This window comes from Chrysemys picta, chromosome 4 (genome assembly GCF_011386835.1).
Source record: "Chrysemys picta bellii isolate R12L10 chromosome 4, ASM1138683v2, whole genome shotgun sequence".
Classification (NCBI taxonomy): Eukaryota; Metazoa; Chordata; order Testudines; family Emydidae; genus Chrysemys; species Chrysemys picta.
The window spans coordinates 116,763,948-116,785,849 of NC_088794.1; the positions used below are offsets into that span (position 1 = coordinate 116,763,948).

At 43.7% G+C, this 21,902-nt stretch overlaps 1 protein-coding gene across 33 annotated transcripts in view; it reads left to right on the plus strand.

Moving 5' to 3' along the window:
- Positions 1-21,902, plus strand: part of NRXN3 (neurexin 3) — a 1,417,823-nt gene that overhangs the window by 1,055,945 nt on the left and 339,976 nt on the right. For all 33 annotated transcript variants that reach the window (XM_065593434.1, XM_065593444.1, XM_065593437.1 and 30 more), the window contains one exon: positions 16,380-16,561. In XM_065593434.1, coding sequence (XP_065449506.1) covers positions 16,380-16,561 — 182 coding nt within the window. The remainder of the gene's footprint in view (positions 1-16,379; positions 16,562-21,902) is intronic.

Below are 21,902 nucleotides of genomic sequence, written 5' to 3' on the forward strand. Positions count from 1 at the left end.
CCCTTGGCGCTATTATCCCATCCCTGGATCCGGGGGATTGGTACGTTGCCCTCGATATGAAAGATGCGTACTTTCACATCGCCATCCGCCCGGCCCACCGGCGGTTCCTGCGCTTCACCATCAACCAACACCATTTCCAATTTACGGTCTTGCCCTTCGGCCTAGCAACGGCCCTGCGAGTGTTCACCAAATGCATGTCCGTGGTGGCAGCCTTTCTTTGAAAAAGAAAGATGCGGGTATACCTGTACTTGGACGACTGGCTCCTCGCGGGCAGGTCAGAGGACGAGGTCCACTCCGACGTGGCACTGGCGTTACAGGTGTTCTGCAAGCTCGGCCTACTGGTCAATGTATCCAAATCCTCACTGATCCCCACGCAGAGACTGGATTTCATAGGGGCAGTCCTGGACTCGGTGGTGGCATGGGCAAGTCTGCCAGTGTCACGGTTCCTGGCCATTCAAAGGGTCGTAAGCTCCATCCAACAATTCCCCACAACCATGGCCAGATGCTGTATGCAACTCTTGGGGCACATGGCGTCAGACATGCCCGCCTAAGACTCAGACCATTACAGTTGTGGCTGGCCCAAACGTATCGCCCCAACAGAGACCCCTTAGACCTAGTAGTGACAATCCCAGCTCGGGTGTCAAACTCCCTCTGCTGGTGGCTCGATCAGCAGCAGGTTTGCGAAGGGGTCCCTTTCACCACCCCGCAACCCACTCTGACGTTAGTAACAGATGCGTCGGACCTGGGCTGGGGGGTGCACCTTGGGGACCTGCGGACCCAGGGCTTATGGTCCAGGGAAGAAAAGTTGCTTCACATCAATCTGAAGAAGTTAAGGGCAGTTCGCCTCGCCTGCCAGACCTTTCACGCTACCATAGAAGGCCACAGCGTGTCAGTTCTGATGGACAACACTACCGCTATGTTCTACATAAACAAGCAGGGCGGGTCCCGATCTTCTCCCCTCTGTCACGAGGCACTCCTCCTATGGGACTTCAGTATAGCCCATTCAGTCCACCTACTGGCATCATATCTCCCAGGGGTCCAAAACGGGTTAGCAGACCGCCTCAGCAGGTCATACCACATGCACGAATGGACTCTGAGAGAGGACGTCCTGCATTCAATCTTCCAGAGGTGGGGGTTTCCCCAGGTGGATCTCTTCGCCACCAAGGACAACAGCCAATGCCCTCAGTTTTGTTCATTCCAGAACCTCAGCCCGGGCTCATTGGCAGATGCCTTCACGATTCCGTGGGGCGGGAGCCTGAGGTATGCCTTCCCACCATTCCCGCTCATCCACAGGGTCCTGCTCAAGACCCGCAGGGACAAGGCGACAGTCATCCTCATCGCACCGGCATGGACACGCTAGCATTGGTTCACGACCCTGCTGGAGCTGTCCGTGACCGCCCCGATTGCCCTCCCCCTCCATTGCGACCTCATCACGCAGGACCGGGGTCGCCTACTCCACCCGAACCTACCGTCAGTACATCTCACGGCATGGTATCTCTCTGGCTAAACGATACGGAGCACAGGTGCTCCCACCAGGTCCAGCAAATTCTTCTTGGTAGTAGGAAGCCCTCCACAAGAGCGACCTACCTTGCCAAATGGAAGAGGTTCTCCCACTGGTGTGAGCCTCATCACATACAGCCTCTGCAGGCCTCCGTCCCATCAATACTGGACTACTTGCTGCACCTCAAGCATCAAGGGCTTGCCCCCACCTCAATTAAAGTGCATCTGGCTGCCATATTGGCGTTCCACCCCGGAGAGCTGGGGGGTTTGGTGTTCTCCAACCCCACAGTAGTCCGATTCCTCAAGGGGATGGAGAGAGTGTTTCCCTACTCGCGCCCGCCGGTCCCTGCATGGAATCTTAACCTGGTCCTAACTAAACTCATGGGGCAGCCCTTTGAACCCCTAGCCTCTTGCTCCCTCATGCACCTCTCATGGAAGGTAGCGTTTCTAGTGGCCATCACATCGGCTAGGAGGATATCAGAATTGAGAGCCCTCACTTCAGAACCCCCTTATACAGTTTTTTATAAGGATAAGGTGCAACTGAGGCCGCACCCCAAATTCCTTCCTAAGGTGGTCACGCAATTTCATATGGGGCAGGACATTTGTTTACCGGTGTTCTTCCCTGAGCCCCATACGGACCCAAGCCACCGCAGCCTGCATACCCCCGATGTCCGTAGAGCCTTGGCATTCTATCTGGAACGGACCAGGCCATTCTGCAAGTCGACGCAACTGTTCATTGCCATTGCGGAGAGAATGAAAGGCCAGCCTATCTCGGCGCAATGCTTGTCAGCATGGATTGTGCTTTGCATACGCACATGCTATGAGCTTGACAACGTACCAGCCCCGGAGATCAGGGCTCACTCGACTAGGGCCCAAGCATCCTCGGTGGCTTTCTTGGTGCAGGTTCCACTCCAGGAAATCTGTAAAGTGGCCACCTGGTCGTCAGTGCATACGTTTACAGCCCACTACGCGATCCATCATCAGACCAGAGAGGATGCGGTGGACAGCAGGGCTGTGCTTCAATCAATTGTTCTTTGACTCCTACCCTCCTCCAATGGTAAGCTTGTGAGTCACCTAATGTGTAATGGACGTGAACAATCACTCGAAGAAGAAAAAACGGTTACCTACCTTCTGTAACTGTTATTCTTCGAGATGTGTTGTTCACGTCCATTACACTTGTCACCCTCCTTCCCCTCTGTCGGAGTCACCGGCAAGAAGGAACAGAGGGAGGGTCGGGCCCACAGGGATATATATACGCTAGAGCAGGGTGCCACTCTGGTAGGAGGGGGGACCCTGCCTGCCCGACAGAAGCCACTGAGGGGAAAAGTTTCCGACGTCCGTGCACACAACGCGCGCATACCTAATGTGTAACGGACGTGAACAACACATCTCGAAAAACAACAGTTACAGAAGGTAGGTAACCGTTTTGTCTGGGAGGTTTTAGAGTAAAAAATTCATTCAAAAGCGATCTGGTGTATGAGTCAACCATCCTGGGTGAATCGGCCAGCTTTGATCATGATGTGTGTCAGGTAACTGCAGAATGTCATCTCTGCACCCTTAACACCTAACACAAAAACCAGCAGGTTAGAAACTAGGAAAAGAGTTTAGGAAAATTATATTTGTGTTGCTTAGAAAAAGAAGGGCAAATTCTGAGACTGTCGTTTTTACACCACCTTTACTTGGGCAAAATTCCCATTGATTTGCCTGGATAAAGATTGCAGGACTTGGGTCCAAAATTTGAAACTTGGATGCCTAAAGCATAACATCTATATTTAGGCAACTAAATAAGTGGCCTGATTTTCAGAGGTGCAAAGTATCCATAATATCTGTGGAATCCAGTGGATATTCCGTTGTTCTGCAAATCAGACTACTAATTTGGCTGCTTAAATATGGATTTAAGTACCTGGCTTCAGGCACCCAAGTCTGAAAAATTTTAGCAGGATCCCTGAGAGTAACAACTCTTGCCTGGGGAGTGGCAGATGCCCCAGTACGGTAGGTCTTTTCTGTTTCCAGTGTCTGTGGTTAAGGAGAGTATGAGTGAGCTGTATCAAATTCAGTGAGGTATATAAAGAGGAGAGAGGCCACAGAACGATGAGTGACGATAACCCAGGCTTGAAAAGCACAAAGGTCATAGATTGAGCTAAGGAAAGGATTAAGCACTAAGGGACTTCAGGGAAACGTTGTTATGCAGAGGGCAATTAATATGGAGAAACTAAAGTGCTCCCAAAGGCAGCACTAGGGAATGTGGCTTGAATATATTCCAACAACAACAAAAATAGATAAATATAAAGGTCTGGGGCTGTGGGACGCTGTGCTTCCTGGCTCCTACCACAATTGATGGTGTGGCGCATCTACAGGATTGGTCCCAGAGTGGGGAAATATACATTAGAGAGAGCAACTGTTTGGGAGAGAGTTGAATGGACTGAAATTGGTGGCCGCAGTCTGGCCTCCATCCACCCTGTCCTGTTTCTAGGTTGTTCTAATAACATTCGGATCCCATAAACTTTCTGTACACAGAGAGAGTGAATGTCCCTCCAAGAGAGATGGGCAGAGCTGTGAATCCACTTACGACATTGACTGATAACACTAGTGTCAGAGCTCTGCTACTTTGGCATTCTGTCTCCTGGGCTTCTCTAAAGACATCCTCTCTGGGTGCTCTTTATCAAGCAGGTCCCCCCCCCCAAAAGAAATCCTATTCAGATTTCAGCTCTTGTTTGGCAGTGGGATGCAGCTTAAAAAATGTTTTCATTTATCTCCGTCAAATTCAGCCAGGGAATCATCACCAAGCTCATTATCCCTCTGGGAGTGTGTGGTTTTAGCCCCTGCACCACACTATTCATTTTGACTATGCGAAGGGCTCCCAAATTTTGTCCTGCTAAGGGATACAATGGCTGTTTGCTGGAAAACTCTGGGCTGCAGCTAGTTAGCACAAAATGGTCCAGATTGCACCCAGCCTTCTCTTTAACACGGAGATGTGATCCCACAGAGACTACAACTGCAGCGTGCACTGCTCCAGTTCAAACCAAAAGACCTTCCATTGTGATCAAAGTGGAGCTTTGTATTAAAAATTAGGGCTTGGTCTACACTAACCCCCCAAATTGAACTAAGGTACGCAACTTCAGCTACGTGAATAACGTAGCTGAAGTTCAAAGTACCTTAGTTCGATCTTACCTCGGTCCACACGCGGCAGGCAGGCTCCCCCGTCGACTCCGCGGTACTCCTCTCGTCTAGCTGGAGTACCGCAGTCGACGGCGAGCACTTCCGGGTTCGACTTATCGCGTCCAGACAAGACGCGATAAGTCGAACCCAGAAGTTCGATTGCCAGCCGCCGAACTAGCGGCTGAGTATAGACGTACCCTAGGGGGGCCATGTGCTCCTTGGTATAAATCAGTGGATAGTCGTTGGCCCAGGACCGACCTTTGGCAGTGGAGAATCAGACCCATTGCCTTCAATGTCTTTGCACCTGTATCAGCAAGAGCAAAACTTGACCCTATATTTCCAGAGCCACTGTGTTTACATTGAAGCCATGCCTCAGCCAGCTGATCCCTGTTCAGATTCTTCCATCCTGCCATATTTTTTTGTTGCAGAGGGAAGAGAGCTGTAGTTGACATTTATCACCCTGAGGCTGTTAAACCCATGGTCATGTTTGGTCTACTTAAGCAGCTGCTAACCTTGAGGCTTCTTCTGTGCTGGTGATGGGTACTCCCAAGGTACCCAGCAACAAATTTTCCTTGGGCAGAATATAGGTCAGACTTCCCAATGCCTAGGAATTGGAGTCATTCATAATTTGAGTGTAAATTATTTTAGACTGTGTAGCAATTCCAGGAGCACTCCCTTCTTCTCTCCCCCCTACTCCTTCCAATCTCTCTTTTAATATGGTGTAACTAATAAGAAGCAACATATTGTCTGATCCGATTGTTGGCTAATGCTGCGCATACCAGAAAGAAAGTGACTCGTATTAATTTGCTGTCATTTTAAAAAGGCAAACAAGGAAGGCAGGCACAATCAGAGTTGCTGCTTCCATTTTGTGTCAGGCTTGCGTTGTTGTGGTGTTTTTCCTTTTTGGCCATAGAAGAAGCCCTAGCTCCCTCGAATGTTAAAGCTGAGCAAGGATTTCAGTTTAATTAATGTCAGACAATGTCTGCCTTTTGAATAGAAGGATATGAGGATATGGTGGTGTTTGCATTGGGTCTCAGAGGGTTTGTCTGGGGAAGAGCAGGTTTCTTGAAGGAGAAGCAGCTGGTCCATGAGAACTTTTTTAAGCAGGGAAGCGTTGCTTTCCAAGGATTACACTTTTGCCCTGGAAGCTTTGCATTTTCTTAGGGCTTTACATTTCTTCCATCTCAGACAATTTAAAGCTCCTGATAAATAAGAGGAAAAAGACGCTCTATCAATCATCTTACGTATGGTACAATGCCTTTCTTCATTTTCTCCTTGGAAGAATCCTGTGATAGAATGGGTCAAATGAACCAGACAATTGATGATACATCTATAGCCATTTTCAACCCCTTTCTCTAACCCCTCTGAGGCAGATAAGTATTAATAGATTCATTTTAGATAGGGGTGAAAGTTACAGAGAGATTAAGTGTTGGGCTTTGCGTCAGACAGTGAGTCAGTGGGAGAGCCGGGCACAGAACCTGAATACTGGTCTCCAGTTTCAACTCCCAGCTCTGTAATGCATACGGTCAACTTAAAATATAAGGAATAATGTGAAGATGAAAAAGTTCCATTACAATAATGCTGGAAGTCTGGATTAACCCTCAGCAAATTAATTCTTCATAAGGGTAAAATTACCATCCTTGGTCAACCTACTTTCACCAGACAGTGAGTGAACCTGCATACCACAGGTGCCAATATGCATTGGACATAATATGGTTAAAGGTGGGTTACAGGTTTAGTTGGTGGTGGTTTAGTGGGTTAGGCCATTGTTTCTTTCTCTACTGGAGTCCTGCGTTCAAATCCTGTTTAGATCCCAAGTTAGAATGATTTTGATGGTCTCTCCCACCCTTTTCTTAATCTCCATTTGTACACACCACAAAATAACCTTCTGGTTTGGCCTGATAAGATCAGCAGCCTCTACAAGAGGAGGAGAGAAAAGGATAAAGACTGGGATAACAGGGATGTTGCAGTTAAAGACTGATGTGGATTAAATGGAAGTTTGTAACAGGGCAAGCAGGAGTGGCCAAAGTAAAGACCACAGTGCATTGGGAGACATGAAGGGGTGGGTTTGGCTGAAGCTGGCGCAGTGCCCATCTGCCCTATCCCTGTGCTGGCTGCTACTAACTTCTCCTTTTCTTGAACATTAAACCGCCCACCAGTTTTGTAATTTGAATCATAGCCCTCCCTTCTCTTTGGTTGTGTTTTATGTTATTTTCCCTTGTTTTTTTATTTATAATGACAGTAACTTACTATCTTTTTCTATTATGTATATTACAATGGTTTGTAAAACTGAGATTCACTTGACAGTGACTCTCTCCATAATGAAATGAATGTTCATCACAGACACACTTTAAGCCACACATTATTTGTCTGATACATAGCTCCCACTGGGGATTGCTCTGTTAAATAGTTATTTCAAAACTGGAGATGCCATCACATAGCTGATATGTTAGTTAGACAAAGAACCTGTATGCGATACCACCAGGGCAGGTTCAACATGGACAGTAGGAATTATAAAATCATACAGCAGAATCTAGAAATGGAAAAGATCTGTGAGACCATGTTCCCCATCAGATTTTCTAGTATTTTGGTCAATCTAGTTTAATCAGGCCCAAATGACAGGGATTTCACTATATCCATTTGCAGACTATTCCACAGCCTAATTCGTCACTCTAACAAGGAGTTTCTCCTGATTTTCAACCGGAATTTTTCTTTTCCTAATTTCATACTGTTCTCCTACTTATAAACCCATGTACCATCCCTAAATGATTCCTTTCTATCTTTGGTGTTGATGCCCTTCATATAGTTTTGTCATGTCTCCTCCAAGACCAAGCTGTCCTTAACTAGCTCTTTTAACTTCTACTCAGGGAAGATTGGTTGGGAGCACATTTCTTGCTAAGACAGCATGTGTGGCACCTTCCCCCCAGAAGGATTAACTTGGGAAAGCGTCATTCAGAAGTTGCTAGAAACAATGTAATGGTCTTCAGTTATACTCAGCTAATGAACATTTGTTCCAGTAAGGTAATGCCACTGTGGGGAATGTTAAGTAATGTGTTCTGTTAACATTGTTTAATGTATGGGGTTGCAAGGGAAGTACAACCTGTGGTTAGACATGAGACAGTGATGTAACAGCTAAGGACTCTGTAAAGGCCTGGTTAGTTGCTAGAAGCTACCATGGAATGTTATTTTTTTCAAATTCCAGCTGTTGAGCAAGGGCCGTTGGAAGGGATGGTTGAAGCTTGCTGGCTGGGGGTGGATTGTTTCAGGATCTCAATGATGGTTCCAGTAAGGGACTCTCAATTAGTTCATTCATTGGTTTACTTGTAATTAACAGAGTAAGAGTTCATTAGCTTTGGATTTGTGCTGTAGTGATGGGGATTGCCTGCAGTGACCTTTGAAGAGTAAGAACATAAGAATGGCCATTCTGGGTGAGAGCAATGGTCCATCTAGCCCAGTATCCTCTCTTGAGACAGTGGCCAATGTCAGGTGCTTCAGAGGGAATGAACAGAACATACAATCATCAAGTGATCCATCCCCTGTCGTCCACTCCCACTTTCTAGTAATCAGACCTGGGGACACCCAGAGCATGGGGTTGCATCCCTGCTTATCGTGGCTAATAGCCATTGGTGGACTTATCCTCCAGGAACTTATCTAGTTCTTTTTTGAATCCCACTATAGTTTTGACCTTCACAACATCAATATGGTACTTACCATATTTATCAGTGAGCCCCCAGCTCCTGGGGCAGGGTCCTTGGAATAGTGCAAAGCTTAGTAGAGACAGCAGTTACCTGAGCCCAGGGTGTAGGAAACCATGGGTCATGATAGCTATTAACTTGATATTCCATTAGTTATGTGGGTTGCCACACGATACGGTTCTAGAGAGTGGTAAGGGGTGGAGTTGTTTTGAAAAAGTCCAGGTGCTTCTCTTTGTCATGTGTATTTCATTCAAGATTTTATTACAATTCTGTTAATATTTTTTTTCTTAAATGTGCCCTAAGAATTGATGCTTACAAGCTGTCTCCCTTTTCGTAACAGCAATTATTGGCCATGTAGTCACTGAGCAAACCTGACTGGATGTAGGCCCCTTTAAAAATCAGGTCCTTAGTTATTATTGCTCTGAATACCCCTTGGCAATTTACAGTGACCAAATACGTACGGTTTTGCTCAAAGCCATGCCATGAACCTGCAAAAGAGGAGCAGCTCTGCCACTCCTCAGTGGCAGAACTGAGATTAAATTAAGTGGTTGAACTGCATGTGCTATAGAGCATCACCCTTTGTTCTGAAGCACTGAGAATTGTTCAGAAAAGACAGTCCTCACTGGGTTTAATTTATTCCTTTCAATGGGAGCTTTGTCTGAGTGAGGACTAATCTTTGGCCAATTGAAATTGGGGCTAGAACAGCTCTGTCTGTTTATCTTGTCCATCCCCACTGGCTGAGGCAAAAATGTTCTCTGTAGTACATTCTCAATAACCTGTTTTTAAATGATTCTGGAAAGCAGTGACATTTCCTGTACTTCCTATTGGAGACAAATCTTGTCTCTTGATCAGTTTCTCTTGATATTCAGCCTATGCTTTTCTTTGCTCAATTTTACCAATTACTGTACTCCAATTTACACTCCCTTGTTAGCACCCTTACTAGTGATAGAAGCTTGTATGCAGAACTTGGGTACAGTGAGATAAGTGGCAGCCTTATATCTGCATTTCCCTGCCTTTGTGAGTTTGTCAGACCTTTAATCTTATTTTAATAAGATTTTCTGAAAGCACTAACCACCCGGGTAAGCTCTTAGGTCTGTGTTATTTAATTGCCACTTTACAAGGCTACTTGGTACAATTGTTGCCAAGGTCATCTGCATTATTTGAATTGGATCCTGCTTTACCCAGCTAAATTCACTTAATTGTTTGTGATGTATTAGTGATTCCATCCTTACAATAGTCTTGTTACAGGGAATAAGCTAAATAATTTTAGCTTCTTGGTAACTTGCAAATCTCACCAAGTAAAATGACCAAAATGCCATCATAGCAAATTTTCCGTTAGTTGAACTGATAGCTTCTTGCTAGCAAGCAGAAAATTTACATGGTTACTATTATTAATAAACATAATAGTATCTCACCACCAGCATACTAAGCACACCGTGAAGCGACTTATCAGAACTACTGGGCTCAGCAGAAGATGCATAATGGGACTGTATGTATCCATGAAATAAAAATCTAGCTATGGAAAAGTATAATAAAGTTATGCTGCTTGGGAACTTTCAAGTCTCTTTGATTTCAAAAATAGCAGGCTTTGTGGACATCAGGTTTTCTCCTTATTAAGCAATTTTTTAAAATAACACAGTATCATCTATATTTACCTAAGATTTAATTCAAGAGAACAAAGGCATGATAATTAATTGAGGGGAAGGAGCATGCCATATGTCTTGCATGTTATTTCAGGTAGAAATGTATTATCATTAGATTTATATTCTTCACAGTCTGTGCTGGATTACCAGAATGAACAGGAGCTTTAAGCATGATCACTAAGGGGTTCAGGACCACGGACAGAGATCCTGCTGTATTAATTTAAATGCCACAAGTATTATCTGAGTTTATTGTAAGAGTTTATAGCCCAGGTCCCTTGTAATTTTCCTGCTCAAAATCTTTTTCAGCTCCAATATAATGCAGAAACCTTAACAAGATATACATACTAGTGAATATTTGCAGCATATTGTACCTCCACTAGTAGCATAACGCAGGGATTCTCAAACTTCATTGCACCGCGACCCCCTTCTGACAACAAAAATTACTACAAGACCCCAGGAGAGGGGACCTGCCTGAACCCCACTGCCCTAGCCTGGGGGGCAAAAGATGAACCCCTAGGGCTTCAGCCCGGGGGGGGGGGAATGTAACCTGAGTGTAGGTACTGAGTGTAGTGTACTGAGTGTAGACACCACTGAAGCTGAAGCCTGAGCCCTGCCACCTAGGGCTGAAGCCCTTGTGATTCGGTCCCAGGCAGTGGGGCTCAGTCTTTGTCTTCAGCTCCAGACCCCAGCAAGTCTAACGCCAGCCCTGGTGACCCCATTCAAATGGGATCATGACCCACTTTGGGTCCCGACCCACAGTTTGAGAACCACTGGCATAACACATACCTCCTCATAGTACTTTTAGTAATTTTCACAGCATTAAAATATTTGTTAGATGTAAAGGATTGAAGGCTACAGTGAAACCAAATGAGGTAAGAGGTGCTATTGAGGTAAAGTGAAATGGGCAGTTAATGGGGTAGTAGATGTGCATAAATAGGCCTCAAAAGAAGTGGATTTGTGTTGCTATACTACATTTTAATTATACAATCATAGGGCTGGAAGAGACCTAGAGCAGTGGTCTCCCGCCCAAACTGACAAAGCAAAAAAAAAAAAAAAAAAAAAAGCGCTCCTCCTGCCTCGCATCCCCAAGGATCCTCTTGCGCACCCCACTTTGGAGACCGCTGGTCTAGAGGTCACCTACTCCAGCCTCCTGCACCTAGACCATCCCTGACAGGTGTTTTATCTAACCTGGTTGTAAGATCCTCCAAGGACAGGGATTTTACACTCTCCTTTGGTAACCTATTCCAGTGCTTAACTAACCTTATAGTTAGAAATTTTTTCCTAATATCTAACCTAAACCTCACTTGTTGCAGATTAAGCCCACTACTTTTTGCCCTACCTTCAGTGGACATGGAGAATAATTGATCATTGTATTCTTTATAACAGCCCGTAATATATCTGAAGACTGTTATCAAGTCCCCACTCTACCTCCCCAGTCTTATTTTCTCAAGACTAAATGTATCCAGTTTTTTAACCTTTCCTCAGAGGTCTGGTTTTCTAAACCTTTCATCATTTTTGTTGCTCTCTTGTGGATTCTCTCCAATTTGCCCACATCTTCATTAAAATGTGGCACCCAGAACTGGACACAGTACTCCAGGCCTCACCAGTGTCATGTAGAGGGGGAAATTTACCTCCTGTGTTTTACATGCAATGCTCCTGTCATTTTACCCGAAAATGATATTAGCCTTTTTTGCAATTGCATCACATTGTTGGCTCATATTCAATTTGTGATCCACTATGACCCCCAGATCCTTTTCAGTAGCACTACTGCCTAACCAGTTATTCACCATTTTGTAGTTGCGTGTTTGATTTTTCCTTCCTAAGTGTAGTAATTTGCAATTGTCTTTATAGAACTTTATCTTGTGGATTTTAGACCAATTTGTCAATGTCATTTTGAATTCTAATCCTGTCCTCTGAAGTACTTGCAACCTCTCCAAGATCAGTGTCATTCCAAATTTTATAAGCATACGTGCCACTCCATTATCCAAGACTGAGATTAGATGAGGAGTCCAGGGAGGGAGACTAGGACTGGGGACCAATGGGGATGGTGGGACGGGAGAGACAGATTGGTTAAGGAGTTGGGAGTGAGGAACTGGGACTGCCAAGGAACTGGGGACAAACAGTTGGAGGTAGGGACTTGGACTGTGTAAGCAAGAAGCTAAGGGGGTGGGGAAGAGACAGGGTGGGACAGGCACAGTTTGGGGAGGACAGTGCAGAATGAGTCAAGCTTGGTGGGGAACAGGCAGAAGAGTTTGTGCTCCCTAGAGCCCATGCCTTTTGGGACCATAGAATGGAACCCAGAATTCCTGAGTCTCACTATTCGTTTGCTATCAGCAAATAACTGTGAAACCCACTGACAAAGCATGTGTCTCATCTCCCTCTGGTGCTGGTCCTCATAGAGGATGACATCCTTCTGTTGTTATTATCAGTTAGTCTGTTACTTCAAATGGCAGAGGTCTCTGCAGTGGAGCTAAAGGTTCCATCCCTGCTGATGAAGCATGTGGATATTAATATGATGCCACATGATGGAATTTCTGTTTTTTCTTTTTTAAAAAACAACAACGATGTTTAAAAGAATAGAGAAATGAGGATTTCCTGGTTACAGCAGTTGAACACTCCCCTGAAGCAGTGGATTCTATCCCTGCCTTTTCCAGAGTTCCCATGTGATGCGAGGCAAGTCACTTACACTAATGTTCAATAATCGTGTGTTCCTTATTTACTAGGTGCTAAGCACTCACAACTGCAGCTGAAGTCAACGGGAACTGTGTTTTTATCATATCAAGTGTTCCATAATGCAAAATACTCTGAAAATCAGGCCCTAGGTGTCTCAAATTGAGTGCCCAAAATTAGTGGAAACTTCTGACCTTAGTCTGTGTGACTTAGCTCCCCATTTGTAAAATAGGGATATTACCAGTCATCTCACAGGGGTTTTATGATGGTAAATTAATTAATGTTTGTGAAGCTCTCAAGAAAAGCCAAAGAGGAAATGAATAATTCTATCTTCAGAGCAGTGTTTGAATAGTGTGCACTAAATAAGGCTTAGGGACACATTGAACAATGAGGATAAAACAAAATATTGAATAGCTGCTGATTAAGTGAGCACCATGTATCCTGTGCAGTTCAGGAGGCAGGGGTCCTATGGAAAAAAGTAGTATGTGATCTTGTAATTGAAGACCTGATCATAATGCATATGCGCAGGACGGCCAAGTTAAGGTTACCCAGGCAACCTTAATTCTGGCATTTCCTAACTTTTGAGTGCTCGATTTGGAACTTTAACGACCTTATAACACATTTTGTATGTGTAATACATAAAGACACATAAATGAGTCAGGCATTATTTTTAATTGTGGTTACAGTGTAGCATTAACTGTATATTTCTTTTTTCTCTTTGTGTTCTTCCTCCTCCATCTAATCTTCTCTTTTAATGTTTGCATCTTATGATTTCTGTTTGGAGTGATTACTTTATTCAAATTTTGTAGCAAATGATTAATGCTACACTATTTAGGATTTTTCATATCATAATGATCACTGCGGCATCACGTTTACATGTTCAATATGTAAGTGAAAGTATACACATGCATGCATAAATTGTTTTTTTAAATTATATTTCAGGTAGGGAAAGTTACACAGAAGTCAGCAAACTGGACTGCCTACCATTCTGCAGAAAATTCTGGATTGTGTACAGAACAATTGCAGTACAGTAGGTTTCTGTTATAAGGATCAGTTTAGGTCGCCTGCTCTTCTGATTGTTACAGCTGAATGATTACTGTGCACAGATGCATAAAACTGAGCTTTCTGAAGTCAGGCCTAGAAGCAAATCTCTGTCCTCTGAGGAGAGCATGAGCTTTGCTAGGCAGTTGAGTGCCATCACAGGTCTATACAGTTATAATTGGCTGTAATTGCAGGAGCTCTGACATGCTCTACCTGCAGCCAAATGGCACTCAGAAAAGTGAGGAAATCTCATCTGCCTTTGGATATATCAAAGAAATTCCTTCCACTGTGATCCTTGCAACTGAAAGCCCCAGTGATCAGCATTAGGAGTGAAGGCCAAGCACACCAGCACATGTGGGAACAACTTTTGGAAATTAGGGTTTGGTCTACAGAGCCATTAGTTATCAGAAAAACTCAGTACACTCAAGCTCAGATGTTGATTTTCCTTGTGTTATTCTGTGAGCCAGTTTAATATAATATATATAAAACATTTAGAACTAGCTAGTAAACTAAAGAGGAAAGATATTTGTAGTTTATGCACTTATAGTGGGCTGTGTGAATTATCCGTACACGGAGAGAAGCTGTGGCTAATTCATTACACAAACACCTCTAATTAGTATGAAAACGCTGTAAGTGTACTTGTAAGAATGGATGATAAACAGGTTGCACTCGGCAGTAGTAACGCACCTAAAATTACACTCCACAGCTGAAGGTAGAGATTCAGTTAGAGGCTAAAAATTGGGTGCTTGGTCTCTGTCTGAAGAGTCACCATTTGTGAAATTGGACTAATACATGCTCACAGCTCTGCTATGTCAGTGTGCTCTCTGTCTTAGCTTAGGGTTATGAATGAAATGCCATACAAGTTTATTTACATTCACTGAGGGTATGATCCAGTAGGTATGTACAGGACTAGGAGTCGGGGGACTTGAGTTCTGGTTCTGCTTCTGTCCCTGACTTGGCCTTGGGCAAGTCACTTTCCTTCTGTGTGCCTCAGTTACTCCATCTGTGAAATGGGGATAAAACTTCTTTTGTGATGCACATTGAGCTGTCTAGAGAAAAAGCCCTACATAAGGGTGAAGTTTATCATTTTTATTTCTACTTACTTACATAAAACAAAGAGTCTCAATGGAGTTGTGGTTTTGCAGCCAGACTCAGATGTGACCTAGTTTTGGTACCAAATGACCCAAGCAATATCCAACTGTACTTAATTCACTTTGAGATTGTTTAATTGTGGGTGTTTCTGATAAAAAAATAAATGACCTTATAGCCTCCCCTAGGTAAACAATGATCTGAAGTATATTCACCCAGTCCCCCTTTGCTTCCCATTGATATCTCATGCCTGCTGCTGTTGGTGGAATCCAATTGGCTGCATTTAGTATTGCACAGTTCATTGTGACCCTTAGGAAAAGTGCATTATAGAGTTGGGTGTAGCTCAATGGTTGAGGAATTGGGTCTCCTGTATGTGTTGTTCCCAACCTTACCACAGATTCACTGTGTGGGTTTTAGAGAGCGTCTCCCATTATGACATTTAGGGCCATATTTTCTAAAGAGCTCAGGGACCAGTGTGCTGAGCTCTTTTAAAAACCTGAAACTGGGCAAGTCTGAGAATCTGGTCCTTAGCCTGTCTGGGTCTCTGACCTTGTATGTAAAATTGATCCTAATAGCACACCTCTTCCTCTGGAGATTAGCTCTGGATCTCCAAGTGAGGTTGAATACCAAGTTTCTGAAGTGGTGTCTGTTTTTTAAAAGCAGTGCATTACTTGGCATTGCCCAGGCTTGTGTTAACGATAATGAAACCACGGGCTCTTGATAAACTCTGTAGCTGTCTTTATAGCAAATGCTGCTTGTCTTGATTTGGATACTATTACCTGGAGCACACTTTAGCAGGATGTGTACAGTATCTGTCATCGGTGATTTATTCCTTCCTAAAAGGAAGCAGCATTTATCTATTTGTGGTTCCCTTGTTAATACTGTGTGGATACACTAGGGTGTTGTGAATAGCATAACTGTTCATTTAAAAGGAGCTCTGAAAGTATTAGTGCCGGGGGAGAAGCCATAATTATCTGAATGGCAAACTTTTTAAAGTTCTTGTTGTTTGTTTTATTTTGCATCTTCTTTTACTGAAAGATAATAGTGCTACGTTAATGGGAGAGGGAGAGGGTGGGTGTATTTTGTGTCCTAGAAAGCCGTTCTGCTTTCACATCCCCTTCAATCAGGAAAGGCATCCAGCAATTCAGAGCCATTGTTCCGCTGAAAAGAATATGCCATTCTCTGGGAGAAAGAGTTCTTGTATATATGGTGGGAGAGGCATGTAATTTCCCATCTTGTGCCTTTCTTGGATCAGATGTGGAATTAATTCCACTGTTTAGGAAGGCTCACTACATTGTTTGTCACAATGCATAAAGGTTTTTGGAGACAGTGCATTATCAGTCTTCTGCTAGTATCCAGTGGAATATAGAGTATATCTCTTTAACATCTACTCTGTATTATTTCAGTTTTCCTGTGTCTTTAATTGAGGGTGACACTAGCCTCACAGACCTTAGATTTCATCACTTGCATTAATGAAATGCTTGTATTTGGATATATTTCTCTCTGCAGCCATTACAGTGTTACCACATGTGGCAAAAACCAGAGTGAACTAACACCTCCCTCTTTGTTTTTCATTTTGCAGCTGGTGCCACATATATCTTTGGGAAGAGTGGAGGCCTCATCCTGTACACCTGGCCAGCAAATGACAGACCCAGCACGAGGACAGATCGTCTTGCTGTAGGCTTCAGCACGACTGTGAAGGATGGCATCCTGGTTCGGATTGACAGTGCTCCTGGGCTTGGCGACTTTCTGCAGCTTCACATAGTGAGTACACGCCCATGTCTATGCCAGACCTGGGTTTCACTTATGCATGCATCAGTAATGTGGATATGTGTTTTGGGTGTTCCTGAAGAGTTAAAGCTGAATGTTGCTTAGGAAAAGGAAGGTGTAATCATTAGATGTATGATTAAAGGGATCGCTCATAGGATCAGGGAGGTAATGCTTCCTCTTGACACAATGCTGGTTAGACTATATCTGGGGAGGCCTATTTATAGATTTGGGTACTATCCTATAGATAGAATATACAGAGGAAACTGAGAGAGTTCAGAGAAGAATAAATAGAATGAGAAGGAAATGGGAAGGAATGGACTTAGATAATGAATCAAAAGACTAATAATGTAAAACATCATGTGTCATGTAGATTCTTCATTTTCCGTGTCTTCAGCACACACTGAATTAACCTCCCCAGGCACTCCTTCAGGGTCTGATTTATTTGGCTAAGTGTGATACTGAAGTTTGCGACAGAACTCCAAAGGAATTCAATGGGAGTGTGATTTACACTTACATTAGGACTATTTTATGGCAATGTTAACCCACCCTGCCCTATGCAAAAGCCTGGAAATGATGAAGAGTATGGTTCCCTTTACCTCATCTTACACTGCCATTGACTATTAAGGGAGTTGAGGATGTTCAGTTTCTTATAGGAGGCACTCAGTATTTTACGGGGTTTTCCTGAGGCCGGGGTTGGAATCTAAAGTGCTACCCACCAATACTGCTATTAGGAAAAGTGATTGTGAGCCACTGATCATGTGAACATGGATCCCCCAACCCTAACAATACAGTGAGTCTGTTAAATGGATATAAACAAAATGCCAGACATACAGTGAGAACATAATTGGCCAAGTGTAAAAGGAGAGATTTTCATGATAATTTTGGGTTTCTCTTTACTTTTGGATCATTTGTTTAGAAAGCAAACGAGATTGTGGAATCTAATATTGCCCATAAATTGCTGGTGTGTTTATAAGAGAAATGAGTGTAACATTAATTAACACCAACATATTCTCATACAAGCATTTTCTTTTGTCTGGTGAAGATTTTGGGGATATATTTTTCCAGGGTTAAAATCCAACCATGACTAGATAAATCATGTAGCATGCGATCTCATGCCACAGTGATTATATGTGTTCATTTACTGTCCTCTCCAGTCTATTGATACTAGAGAGATTATTTTTTGATTATCGTAACACCTTGGAAACCTGGTCATGGACCAGGAACCCATTGTGCTAGGTGCTGTGCAAACACAGAACAAAATCCTTGCAACGTATTACTATGATGTTCACTTATGATCGAAGGAACAAAAGGCTGGCAGCTTACATTTGGAACCCAGAGCAACTGTTTGCTTCCATTTCAGTAGACACTAATGATGGTAAAGAACTGTGCTCAATGTGGTATTCTTTGTGATCAAGCTGGCTATAATGGGGTTTCTAGATAAATCATGAGCACACTTGTGATTTCTACCTTGCTTTTGGTGTTTATAGTTCACCTCTGAATTATGTCAAAAGTAATTAATCAATCTACCTGAACTTTTACATGTGCAATTTTATACCAGGACAGAACTTTGCTGGGATTATTGAAGCAAATCAGAAAAGATCTTTGTAAGACGAGAGTCCATTAATAAAGAATTGTTTACTTCCAAGATATTTTAATTTGTTTTTTTTTCTTTTTTGCTAGTAATATTTAAAGCTTGTCCTGTATACTCTAAATGTGTTTTGATCACTCTGCTCTCTGTGAGGACTGGGACCGTTTGGCTAGTTTTGGACACTTTGGCTTTGTATAATTGAAGTTATTAACCGTGATTGATGTTAGCAATAAAAATGCTGCAGGTATTGTTTCTGTGTTTTTAGGCCCGTGTGTGCCTTAGGATGCTCACAAGCAGCAAATGCAGGGCTACTACAGATTTAATGTCTCCTGTTGTGTTTTGGTCATTACGGAGTAAGTATTTGTGTAAGCCATTCAAGAAGGGCAGGAGGGCACTGCTATTCTCGTCTAGGTACTCTGTCTCCTGATATGTACCTCTGATCCTGCCCAGGCCCAAATGGGGAACCCAGTCTGAGAGGGAGACCTCATATCTACGGACACAAAAAAAATAGAGCAGAAAGATTGAAATGATATGGTTACTGGTTCCTTGAGCGTCCATAATATTTTGTATAATCTCATTTTGATGATTCAGCATTTCTTATGTAAATTAGTCACAATCATAGCAATGAGTTAACAGCAGGTTTGGGTCCTGCTGGAGGTAAATTACTATCTCAAATGAGGGTTGCCACTTGAAACAAGAGACGCTTATGAGATGGGACCACATATGGTTTCCAGCCTCCCTGAATTTCTGGTTGCTTTTATTGAACAAAGATCTCTTCCAACTTGCAGAAAACTATTGCAGTGCTATCAACTCCCCTGTATTTGATAGATAACACCTGCAAAGATGCAGTGACACCGATTCACCTTCCAAAAGTCCTCCATTACCTCCACTGGGAGGATAAGTAGGACATGTACTCTTCCTGATCACAAGAGATGTGAGCTAGGAAGAAAGACACAGGGAGGAGCAAGTGGAGATAAAAATGGAGGAGAAAAAGATAATAGTGGGAAGAAATTAGGATGGAGATGGGGAACTAGAATAGAGAGATTAAGCTAATGGTAAAAAGAGGGAGAAGAATGGCCAGCTGACTAGAGAAGAGAATTCTAGAAGGAAAAGTGGAAAGTAGGAAGAAAAGCACGAGAAAGAAGGAACAACAAACAAACAAGGGGTCAGTAAGTGATATAATTATAACATTTACTTTATACAATTTTAATAATGAATGATTTGGCTGTTTTCAGCAACAAAATATTTCAAAATTCCCAAGCTGTGGTCACTGGGAGAGGGTCCTGTATCCTCATTTCCCTGTGTTTGGATGCTATAGATCCGGGGTTCTCACAACACAGTTTGGTGGCCTCAGAGTGCAGCCACCAACTCTTGCTGGTGACCGTTCTGACAACTTTTCCTAAAATATGTAATTAACTTTAGGAAAAACAAATAAATATGCAGATATACATGTCCAGATCATTGTAATTGATTAATGTAGGTTTGTTGTTTTTTTTGCAGATTCAATAATACAATTAATGCACAGTTGTATTTTGGTGCCCCCAGCCCCACTGCCTCCCCCAATCCCTCACAAATTCCCCTCGCCCCCACTGCCTCCCCAAGGCCCCCACCACTCCCCAAGGCTCCCCATTTCCCCATTGTCCCCCTGGACCCCACTGCTCCCCCCACATTGCCTCGAGCTCCATTTTGCAGCCTCGCATCCCAGGCTCACCCTGCTCCTAGCCTCTTGACCATGGCTCCTGGTAAAGCCAGCCCTGCTGAAGCCCTGCCATGTTGGGCTCAAGCCCAGAGCTAGAGCTTGTGGCTGGAGTCAGGGTGAGTGGGCGGGCGGTGCTGAGCCCCTGGGCACTGCAGGGAGGCACTGTTCCTTTGCTCCCTCCCCCATCTCTGCCCAAGAGGCTGTCGTGGTTGCAAGAAAACCCCCTGGTGGCCACATGCAGCCATGCTGCCACATTTGAGAAACACTGCTATAGATCATCTCCATTTTGTGTTCAAAAGTCGTCAGTTAGCTACTCTTGCTCCACCAGACTGTCTTGGATTTCCGGCTGGTGGTAACAAGAGTTGACAGCAACCATTTCCTGGTGATTAGAAGTGACCATATTCAGTCTCAGTGGTGTCTAAGATGGTGAGTAAGATGACACCTGACCTTCATGCTGTGAGCTATGGATAACAAATGACAGGTACCATTTTAGAAATTGCCAAGATGACTTCTACTTACTTATGTTAGTGGACACTTTCTGGTGTCTTTTGCTCTTTCACCCATGGCAGGCAACAGAGAGAAGTTTTACTTTCCATATACTGGAGGGGTGTGTGTGTGGAAGTTATTCTATTAATTGGGTCTGTATATAATTTACAGTGAATCTGCTTGGATTAATTTTTTCCATTATGAGCCTTTTAGACACTGTGGAGATTTGTGTGCCAAGGCATCTGTTTCCTATGACTAGAATTTATAACCTCTGTAACTCTTTCCCGCCTGATTTCAGTGAGACATGAGCTACCAGCCCGTGTATCATGCTGATCCATGTGGTGTATGAGGTGTTTATATACGCAACACTACCTGCACCTCCTGGAGGTGAAGTGTTATAAGGAGGTGTTTTCTGCTATCATAAGGTTTGTGTGCTATAGGTGTGCAGGTGGTGTTCTGAGTTGTGAGGAATCCCTTGTAACAGGTAGCGTTCTAGAAGGCTGCAGGCTTGAGTTATGGTCGGATGTTTATATTCATTCTCCTTAATCTGCCACAGCTGTCATTTCCCAATTTACACCATGCAAAATAGCTCACAGAGAGTGAATAGAGGGGAACAGGACAGCTGTGGGTTATGATAGATGTTCTCCTCCTGATGACTACCAAGAGATACATCACTCACCCTGTGCACTGATGTTTTATACTGTTGTCTTTCATTTGGATATCTGTTGTAAACCATCAGCTCACCTCTGGTTTATCCTGAGTGTGGTTATGAGGTGGTTAGATTAGCCCACCTCTGAATTCTTGGGTAGACCTGGAATAGGTTTGGAGAAGGAAAACTCTAGGCCTGATCCTCGAATCCTTACTAAGGAAAAACTCCCAGTGACTTCAAAAATAACACTGCCTGAATGATGTCAATCCAATGGGAGTAGAGAGTCGTCAGCACTACTCATTGTCTGATCATAGCTGAAGGCTGCAGGGTTTGACATAGAATTATTTTGGATCTCAAGACCCAACCATGAGGAATGTGAGAAAAAGGCAGTCTTCTCTGGCTTGGAGGGGACCTGGATAAATGGAGGCTGAGAGGGAGAGAATAGGGCTGAGGTGTGTCCATTGGGTCAGATTTCGTTTTCTTCTATTTTCAGTGCATTAGTGTTTGAAAAACAATTTCCCTATCAGAGGGGTAGCCATGTTAGTCTGAATCTGTAAAAAGAAACAGAGGCTCCTGTGGCACCTTTAAGACTAACAGAAGTATTGGGAGCATAAGCTTTCGTGGGTAAGAACCTCACTTCTTCAGAGTTTCTTCTCTTCTTTTCTTCACTTCTGTTCCAATTTCCCCATCATAGTTTGTTCTGAGTGACAAAGGCCTGTTTGGGTTCCTAGGCTGAGGAGCTTTAACAGCTCATTAGTCACTTGTGTGAAGAGAGTCTGCTAGGGACACTCAGGGCAGCTTCCAGCCTAGACATGCAATCTCAGCAGAGATAAGAGAGTTGGGGATAGGGGCAGGAGCACTGAAGAGGGGATGTGATAAAGTAGGTGTTTTCTGAGATCTGTGCAGAGCCAGC